The sequence below is a fragment of the Parus major genome, chromosome 15 (assembly GCF_001522545.3).
Source record: "Parus major isolate Abel chromosome 15, Parus_major1.1, whole genome shotgun sequence".
In the NCBI taxonomy this organism is placed as follows: domain Eukaryota; kingdom Metazoa; phylum Chordata; class Aves; order Passeriformes; family Paridae; genus Parus; species Parus major.
This window is the reverse complement of record NC_031784.1, coordinates 344,090-353,841: the sequence shown is the minus strand read 5'-3', so window position 1 is coordinate 353,841 and position 9,752 is coordinate 344,090. Positions and strand designations below refer to the sequence as shown.

At 46.5% G+C, this 9,752-nt stretch overlaps 1 protein-coding gene across 2 annotated transcripts in view; it reads left to right on the top strand.

Annotated features, from left to right (window-relative positions):
• Positions 1–9,752, top strand: part of ADGRD1 (adhesion G protein-coupled receptor D1) — a 118,847-nt gene that overhangs the window by 24,037 nt on the left and 85,058 nt on the right. For both annotated transcript variants that reach the window (XM_015644390.1, XM_019008401.1), the window contains 4 exons: positions 259–376; positions 1,173–1,283; positions 2,844–2,919; positions 4,618–4,759. In XM_015644390.1, the coding sequence (XP_015499876.1) occupies positions 259–376; positions 1,173–1,283; positions 2,844–2,919; positions 4,618–4,759 (447 nt within the window). The remainder of the gene's footprint in view (positions 1–258; positions 377–1,172; positions 1,284–2,843; positions 2,920–4,617; positions 4,760–9,752) is intronic.

Here is a 9,752-nt window from a genome sequence, read left to right as displayed (position 1 = left end):
TACCTGGGTGGATTTCAGGTGTTACCTGGGCAGGATTTCAGGAGTTACCTGGGTGGATTTCAGGTGTTACTGGGCAGGATTTCAGGTGTTATTGGGCAGGATTTCAGGTGTTACCTGGGCAGGATTTCAGGTGTTACCTGGGCAGGATTTCAGGAGTTACCTGAGCAGGATTTCAGGTGTTATTGGGCAGGATTTCAGGTGGTACCTGTCCCATGAGCTGTGCAGAGCAGCCCCAGCTCACACCCTGTCTCTCCCCAGGGCCCCGTGGTGTTCAGCAGCCTCATCCTCACCATCGACACGGTGATGTCTCACCTGTCCAACAACCTGCCCGGGGACTCGCTGCCTCTGACCCTCGAGGGCTCCTCGGCCGTGGCAGGTGGGGCTGGGCAGAGCTGCCCTGTGCTCTCATCCTGTGCTTCACCTCTCCTCTGCTGCAGGAGAGCAAAAGCCATCATTTCCCTCTCTGCAGTGTAGAACCGAGCTTCACTGGGGGAGGATGTCTGTGCAGCCGCTGGAGGTGATGGGCTCTGGCTGTGCCTGAGCTCCCCAGGGCTCATCTGGGGAGGAATTCACAATAAATGTCATGTGTGAAGGATTGAGCAATGCTCTGCTGATAAAGGGCCCAGAGCTCACATGCAGCCCCTGGAGGTTTGGGTGCTACAAAACCTCAATCTTTGCAAGGGTTTTGCAAGAGACTGAAAACAATGGGAATAGTTTTGACCTTTGTGGAGAGTTTTATTTTACTGCTGGTTAGCACCTTAGCACCCTAATTTCATCTGCATCTTTGGATGCTGCAGGTGTCAAAGGTGTTTGATCTGCTCTGGCTGCCTGCTTTGCTTTGTTGAGACCCCTCTGAGGGGAGAATAACCTGGGCAGGACCATCCATCACTGCCTGCATCCCCTGCCCCCTGGGATTGTCATGTGCAGGAGCCCAGGCAGTGCTGCTGCTCTGTTCTGTGCCCGGGGAGGTGATCCTGGTTCAGGAGCAGTGCTCAGAGCCCTGCTCTGCCATCAAAGTCAGATACAAAAGGCAGTTCTGGATTTACCCTGTGCTCTGCAAAGAGCTGGGCTGTAAATGCAGGAGTGGCAGGAGCTCTCAGGAAGTCTGGATAAGCAGCCAGGGAGCTGCAGGGGCCGTTGGTTTGTGATGGTTTTGTTTGGGTTATCCACAGATTACGCCGTGGTCAAAATGCACCCTCAGACCCTGAATGTGTCCCACTACCGATTTCCATCTCGAGGGCAGACTTACATTTCCATCCCCAGTGAAGCTTTCCATGGAAAAGGTAAGGAAAAGATTAAAGAGAGAAATGGGCTTGTGTGCACAGGACCTCCAAAAATGGTTTTGTTTTGGAGCAGGTTTTGGTTCACTTTATTTTTCCAAGTGACTGATTTGATCCCTGTGGGCTGCACTGAGTCTGAGGAGGCAGCAGGGTCCTGACATAATAATGAACAATTAACGTGGTGGAGTTTTCATATTACTTGAATTAATATTGAATAACAGAGCTGAGCAGCAGAGACTGAAGCCATTTAATTCTGACACATTTTTGCATCAGAGAAGCCATAATTTCATAATTATTTTTTTTAATTATCTAAACTGGTTATTTTTAAGAAACTCTCAGATGCCAGATCAGGTATTACCTGTCCCTTCATGCAAAATCGGTCTTTTGTATAAAATCAAGCTATAAAATAACAGGTTTAGGCAATAGCAGCTACAGGGACAGAATGAAGATCGAGACTACACTCATGGCAAAAAGGCAGAACTCAGAAATCAATACCTATGCTAAAATTTCAAAAATCCCAAAAAGAAATGTGGCTAAAACTTCCACCTTTACTCAAGACTCTAAAACAACAATGTTTGAAGTTAATTATGCTTTACTTAGAGATTGAAGGAACCAATTTACAAAAGCATCTACCTCTATCCTCAGATCTTAGCAATTCTGACTTCTGCTCCCTAAATTCCACCCCTGGAATTTCCTCACCCAGAGGCCTTTCTGCAGTCACCTCTGCAGAGGGATGGTCGGCCCCTCCTTCAGAAAGTGCAGAGTTAGCTGGAAATAACCTGCAGTGAGAAATTCTCTGATAATTACTGAACTGTCTGCCTGATTTGTGGTGACAGCTTTGTTTCCTTGCACTGGCAGGGGCTCTGGCTGGAGACTGCAAGTCCTTTTTGAATAACTATAATTGCAAACCAACTTCTGATGCCAAAAATAGCATGTGAGAGTTCTTTCCCACTTATACAGTTCCTCACCATGCAGATTTTCTTTGATTTTCCAGAACATTGTCGTGCTTTGTATCCTGAAATGATCCAGGGCTTTAAATGTTTCACTCTTTTCCAGCTAGAGCTCACTTCTGAGCAATTTCAGCCTTCAGGCCACACTCCTACCCTGTCCAGATGAGCTAACCTGAAAATGTGCTATTTCACCTTGGACAGCTGGCACTGTAAACACTTGGAGCCCAAGAGAAGGGGCAGTAAAAGCCATCTGTGTGGCTCAGTCTCAGGAAACAAACATCTGGCTCTTCACTCGGATGCTGGAGAGCCCAGAATCACCTGGGCAGGACTCTGGGGCTGACTGAGCTGGTTCAGCCGGGGCTGGGGGAGGCTCTGCTGTGTCCTGCCCACCTCTGTGTGCTCTGACAGCTGATCTGGGAGGTGAGCAAAGCATCCTCCTGTTCCACCTCCTGTCTGTGCTGAGCACACGCTCTCCAAGCAGAGCATCACAGCTCTGCAGAGGCAAAGATGGGAAGTTCTGTAAGTCAGGGCTCTCAATTCACACCCAGTTCAGCCCCAGGAGAGAAGCTGTCTGGTTTAGGACTGAGGAATAACCCCTGTTCCCTCTCCACAGCCTGCATCACCATCGTGGGCCTGCTTTACCACAACATGCATTATTTCTTCCATAGCATCAACCCTGTGCACACCAGGTAAGTGCCAGGAGGCAACAGCCTGCTCATTACCCTGGTGATACACCTTTAAACACTCCTGTCTTTATCAGCTGTAAACAAATTACAAACCATAACCCTGCTTCTGCAGAGCTGAGGGTGTGTAGTCATTAACTAGAGAGAGATTAAAGTTTACATTACGTGTTTTATTTTAGGTTGGAGTAAAACAGATTCCCATAGCGACCTGTTTGTCTTTCTTTGTCTTCTCCTTCCATTCACCAGATTTGGTACTAGAATTTCATAATTTAATCTGTCTCATAAAAGGAAATTGTGCTTTTTCTCCTAGCACATATAAAGATAAAGCTTGCACTTAAATGAAACAAGTAAGAAAACATAACATCCCTCTTTAGACAAAATCTGAATCCTAATCCTAGAAACCCATAAGGTGATTTTATAACAGGAGACCAGGCAATTCTTTAAAGAGCTTTTTCTTTATGTACTCCATCAGTGCAGTCATTAGCAGATAAGATAAAGTGAATGCAGAGCTGTATCACCCTCTGCAGCACAGCTCCCAGGGGTTTCTGCAAGGCCATTCATGCCAACCATTACTCCTTTTAACCAGGGGCATGGCTGCGTTTCCACTTGATTTCTCTGGGCTCAGGGTCTCACACTGGACGTTTTGCTGGGCTGTTCCTGGCAGCAGGAGAGGAGCAGCAGCTCCTGGAGTGCCAGGAGTGTCCCCCTTGTCCCCCTTCCCTGGGCACTGCCAGGAGCCCTGCCTGACCCAGCCTGGATCCCAGCCCAGATGATCACACATTAATTACTGACTGACACTTCTGGATCAATTAGCCCTGCTCTCCAGGACAGGGCTGTGAGGGAGCTGTGCCATCCCTGTGGACTCACATGAAGAAATTGGGGCAATAGCTTATGGGAGCCTTTGTGCTTTCCAAAGAGCAGGATCAATGCAATTTATTACGGTAATAAGATGTAATCTCAGTTTTTCAAAGGGAGAAGGAGAATGAAGATGATCCTGATTGATTTGATAGGTCAAAGTTTAGCAAACACAAGCAGGTTAAAGATGCTGCCAGTCAAAGCTGAGAGTGTGAAAAATCCTACCCTGAAACCAAATGGATCCCAGTTACTCCTAGAGGTGTGAAAACGCCAAACTCATCAGTTTTACCTTAAAATAAGGGTTCTCATGTGCTGCAAAATTACTTTGCACCAGCATAAATGCATTTCCAGGACTAATCAGCTGTTTAGTCTAATTCATGTTTGTGTGACCTGTCTTTCCCTCTAACAAATCTAGCTGGACATCATCAATTTTTCAAGGTAAAGCCATAAATCACTTCTAAATACATTCCTGTGCTTATGAGCATTTTGTCTGTGTGTCACACGCTGATTTATCTGTTTGATCAGCCTGAAACCCCCTGCCAGTTCCTCCTCCCTTTGCTCTGGGTGAGGTTTAGGTCCCTTCACAGGATTCTCTCCAAGCCCCCCAAACACCCTGAGCCAGGAGGAGCAGGGTGAAGGAGGACCTCGATATCAGTCCCCAGGTGTCCAAAGCTGCTCCCCAGGCTTTACAGGCTCCTGGTGCTGCAGGACCCTTCGGGGCCAGACCTTGCTGCCCTCGAGGAATTCATTGGCTTGGGTGGGAAAAGGAGGTCCTGTGTTCCTTTGTTACGTGTGAACTAAAAATCCAGTCGTTATTCTTTTTCCTTAATACATTTACTTCTTTCCCAGGATTGCTGAAGCTGCTGCCTACAAGGGTTCCATGATCTCAGCCAGCAGTTATCTCATCTCTCTCAAGGTGGAACCTCTGCCCCAGCTGTCCCACAACCTGTCGGGGTCTCCTGTCATCACCATCCAGCTCGCCCACAAACTGGTGAGTGAGACCCGAGCTGCAGCTCACAGCCTGCCTCTGTTCCTCTGTGCTTCTCCCATCGGTTCTCTGCCTGTTTTCTGTACTCATCCAGTTGCCATTTGTGGCTACAAAGTGATGTTTTCCCACCATTTTGGCTTCTTTTTTATCGCTGCAAACGCTGCGGGCGCTGGTGCTGGAGGAGGTGCAGTGAGCCTGGGGCCTTGGTGCAGACTGGGATGGAGTGATCAAAAACAAGAGTTCATTGTGGTTTTTGCTTTCTCATCTCACTGAGGGAACTGAGGGGTTTTGGTGGTTCCAATCAAGAGCAGAGGACTCTGAACCTGTGAAAAGAGAGCCAAAAAACACAACAACCTGAGAAAACTCAGAGAAAAGTTTGAATAAAACTGATGGATGTTTCAATTTCACCAAGCCATGGCAGTGAAAGCTGGAGCAATGGCTGGTTTTGTTTGCTGTTGGAGAGAGGTGTGTCTGTGTGGTCAGTCCTGACCTGAGAGGAGGCACTGCAGCATCTCTGACCCACTTACAGCCTTCAGTGGGAATGGCAAGGAGCGATTTAAATTCTTCAGCATTTCCTAGAATACATCTCTCAGATCTTCTTCTGAATATTTGATCATATTTTTCTTTTAAAGCTGTTTTCCAGCCAGTTTATCTTCTTTCTGTTGGGTTTTTGATAAAGCTGCAGAGAACACGAAGCCCCCCGAGGCTCAGGAGTGAAGTGTGCTGTTTGCTGACAGTTCTTCAAACTGAGGGCTCCTAAATGTCCCTTAGAGGTGGGCACTTGTGAAGAGTGGATTTTGTGCAGATTGTGGAGTTTATTTACCCAGGCTGGTGCTGGTGCTGCAGTAATGAGCATTTTCTGGAGGCTCTTGGACAAAGCTGTGTTTTTGTGCCTTGCTGGGGTCCAGGGAGCGATGTTCCATCCGTCAGGTGTCGTTGTGATGCAGGGCTGGCTGCAGCATCTCCTGCACTGCGCTGCCAGGGCCAGCTGTGCTCTTTGCTTTGGAGGCTGCTGTGTCTCTCACAGAGCTCTTCAGTGACAGAGCAGGTTGAATCTGACAGGAAAACTGCTTTCCCCTGACATCTCCAGCTTTCAGAATGTAATTGCTCGTTTGGCTTTAATTAATGGTTAAGATGAGGGGATGATGAATAGATGGTTCCAGCCGTGCCCGAGTGTGGCTGCCCAGGGCCAGACCTGTTCTCCTGTGCTCTGCTGTGCCTCCAAACAACTCCAGGCAGTGATCTGCAGCAACAGAAATACACACAACTGTAAATTTACCTAAGGAAATGACTTAAGCAAGTTTACAGAAGTCAATTCAAGTGAATTTACTTGAGCAGTTTGGGAAATGGCTCCATGTCCCTGGAAGCTTTCAGCTGACAGCAGCACAGATATTTCTGATATTGCTTCACTCTGAAGTGCTTTCCTTTGGTTGAGTAGGTTTAGTTCTCCTCGTAGAATAAAAGTAGAATTTAAAATGTAAAGGAAATTCTGGCTGCAAGATCACTGTGTTAAAGTAGGTGCTTTAAAGAGTCACATCAAGTTGTTTATCAAGTTTGTGATTGAATAATATGTTTAAACTGAGAGCATAAAAACTGGCTTAGAAACCTGCTTTATCTATTAAAATACTGCAGGAATGGGAGAAACATTTGAAGTGGATATCATTCCATTCTTATAGCTGTTTGTTTGTTCCATGTAATGTTCTCAGTTTAACAGGGAAAGTGTAATAAGAAAAAGTAAAATATGCCAAGTCCAAACAATTTTTCTTTATTAAAGTTTGACTTCTTAATTCCTCTTCTTCTAATGTGTGTAGGAAAAATGCCAATCCCTGAGCAACAGAAAACAGAAGGAAGTTGGAATAAAGCAAGTCTATTTTAGGCAATAGTTACAAAGAGGATGCCTGTGAACTGAGTATCACCTCTTGAAACAAAACTGCATTTATGGTTCCACAGCCCAGCCAGTTAAATCCCCCGGGGCAGGGGATGCTCTGCATTTCTCACCTGGCTCTGAGGAGCTGCTGAGGGGAGGGAATTTCTCTCTCATTTTGAAGCAGGAGCTGTTGGAGCTGGGAATGATGGCAGGGAAGGGCAGGGAATGTCCCAAGGGATGTGTCAGTGCCCTGGGAACACAATCCACTGACACCTCCAGGGCGTGGGGGAGGATGTGGAGGCTGATGGTGCTTTCAGACAGCCTGCTCTTGACCTGTCCAGATGTTTTGTAGTGAGGCAAGAGTACATTCTGTAAAATGATTATCTGAAAAAATTCTGTGTCCAGCAAGATGTTTTTCATAGCAGGAGCAACTAGAGGAGAACTAACATTTCACTTGTGTGATCCAAGTAATTACAGCACAGGGTAGAAATTTAGGGATGAATGTCAGGGCTGAAATGTGCTCTGGACAAAGTCAGAAGAGGCATCAGAGGAAGAAGTTGTGTCAAACCCACATGGCACAGACTGTGTAGCATCAGCCCTGATTTTTGCCCGTGCTGAAGTTAGGTTTTGTCTCTCCCAGGGACAGAGTACTGTAAATTGTTGTGTTTCAGGCAGCTTTGGGCTGGTAGAAGCAGCAGCAGGGTGTAAATCCAGCACGTTTGGTACAGAGAGGGCCCAGAACTGCCTGGGGAGGAGGTGATGGGTTAGGGTTAGGGTTCAGGAGGGCAGCAGGCACAGCCTGAGCACTGCTCAGAGCCCTGGGGACCCCTCACTCCTGGCTGCCACTCCAGGGAAGATTCCCTCACATCTGGAACAAAACTGTTTGTACATTAGTTTCCACCACCCAGGGTTTTCTCCAGGGTTTATTTTCTCGTTCCTCTGTGCAGAAGGGGGAGATGTGCAGCTGCAGTTTTGGAGAGCTGTGAGCTCCTGGCTGTTGCACCCTCGCTGAGAGTCCTCACATGAAGATTAGATGCAAATTGGGAATTCTTAATGCAGCTGCTTTTCCCTCAAATATCGTTTGGGGCAGTGCCACCTTAAAGAACTGTTTGATTCTGGGAAAAATCACACATGTTTTACTAAGATGCTCCAAGTCAGGAATAATTTAGCATTGTTCCATCTCAGTCCTCTGCTGGAGGTGTTCATTTTAACCTCCACAGAGCCCAGGGAACCGTTTCTCCCTTTCTCCATGCAATACCCCAGCCTGGTTTAACATCATTACTGATGAATAAATAAGGGAAGGACCAATTCCTGTTCATACACAAATATTAGTGCTGCCAGGAGAGACACAAATCAATGTGGAGCCAATTAATTTTTATGGCAAGTTAAGTGTTGGCTAATTTATATATTGATTGGGGAAAAACAATGGATCTTGCCCACATCTGCAGAACAAAGGTCTAATTTTTCACTGAATGGACTTTGACAGAGAGAACTTGACAAAAATACAATTAAAATTGTGACTCTTGCAGGATGTACCAGAATTTAGGGAAAAAAAAACCCCAATAAAAGTTTGTTACACAAGTTGAATCCTTGCTGTAAGAACAGAGGAACTCCACTGAGTTCACAGGAGAAATGAACAGAGTTGCAGCTGCTTTTCTTGCTTTTGGGCAGCTTTAAAACCCCAGCAGTCATGATGATGAAACACAGCCCCCCTTAACAGAGCAGCAAGAGCTTTCTGTCCTTAATGCTATCAAACATCCCAGAACTGGTTTTCCCAAGGGAAAATCCATTTGTCCCATTCTGACAAGGTGACCTAACAAAAATACAGATTTTTGTCATTGAAGATGGCCTGCTGTAAGAACCAGGATTGCTTTGAGATAAGCTGTAATCCACACAAAGTTTAATTTCCATGTCAGAACAGGCTCAGGCCTTTGGAGACACAAAACTTTGCCTGTGTTCTCACTCATTGATCTTGAAACAAGTCCTCAGTGTTTCTGTAAGGGAAACAGCAGGATATGGGCAGTAACAGGACATTTATTCATTTGTCTGTATTTCTATCTCATAGAATATTCAAGTTTTTGAATGTGGGACTCCCCTGTTGGCCTCAGTTAAGAGGGAGTGGACCAGGAACATTTGAGAGCTGCCTGTTGGCATGTCTGACACATCAGACATGAATGATGAACGTGAGGGAGGTCAGTGTGGTTTTGTGGAACTCAGAAAATTCAGTTCATCATAACTGAGGGTTGAAAAGTTGTCTTCAGCTTTGCTGTGCTGGTGATAAAGTGGGGCAGTTTCCAAATGGGATGAATTGATAGTTAGGAAAATGAGGATTTGAAAACTCCACTTAATGAAAATTGATTTCTTCTCCCCCCACATTAAATATTCACACTTTCTGCAGGAAAATGCTGTTGGTGTTGCCTTGGACCACTCAGGGGAAAACCAGAGCATGGTCTGCATTGAGAGTGGAATAACTGCCAGCCCTGACAGAAAAGGGGGCAGTTTGAGGGAGAATCAGCACTTTGACAGTCTGACAGAGACAAGGGTTCTGGCTCTGCTGGCATTGGTGGCATTGGCACAGAAATAACCACAGGGGTTATTTAGGGGTTTTAATGAATTGCACTGGGGTTTTTAGTGAATTGCACCGGGGTTTTTAGTGAATTGCACTGGGGTTTTTAGTGAATTGCACTGGGGTTTTTAGTGAATTGCACTGGGGTTTTTAATGAATTGCACTGGGGTTTTTAGTGAATTGNTGCACTGGGGTTTTTAATGAATTGCACTGGGGTTTTTAGTGAATTGCACTGGGGTTTTTAGTGAATTGGACCCTTTCTGTTGTGCTCCTGAGCTGGTGCAATGGGCAGGGAGCCCCTGGGAGCTTTCCCAGGGATTTGTCCAAGGAGCCCCAGGGGAGCCTGGCAGCTCCAGCCCAGCAGGGCAGGGCTGGCAGCAGCTCACAGCACAAATGAACCCTTGCATTAGAGGAGTTAATTTTAGCTCAGGAATGGCAGAGGAGTCGTGCTTTAGAGAAGGCAGAAAACAGCAGAGGGTGGCACTTTGGGGTTTTTGCTGCCTCCCCACCACCCTCTCCCCCAGGCTCTGAACTCCTCACAGTGGAGTTCTCCTCTCTGTGGA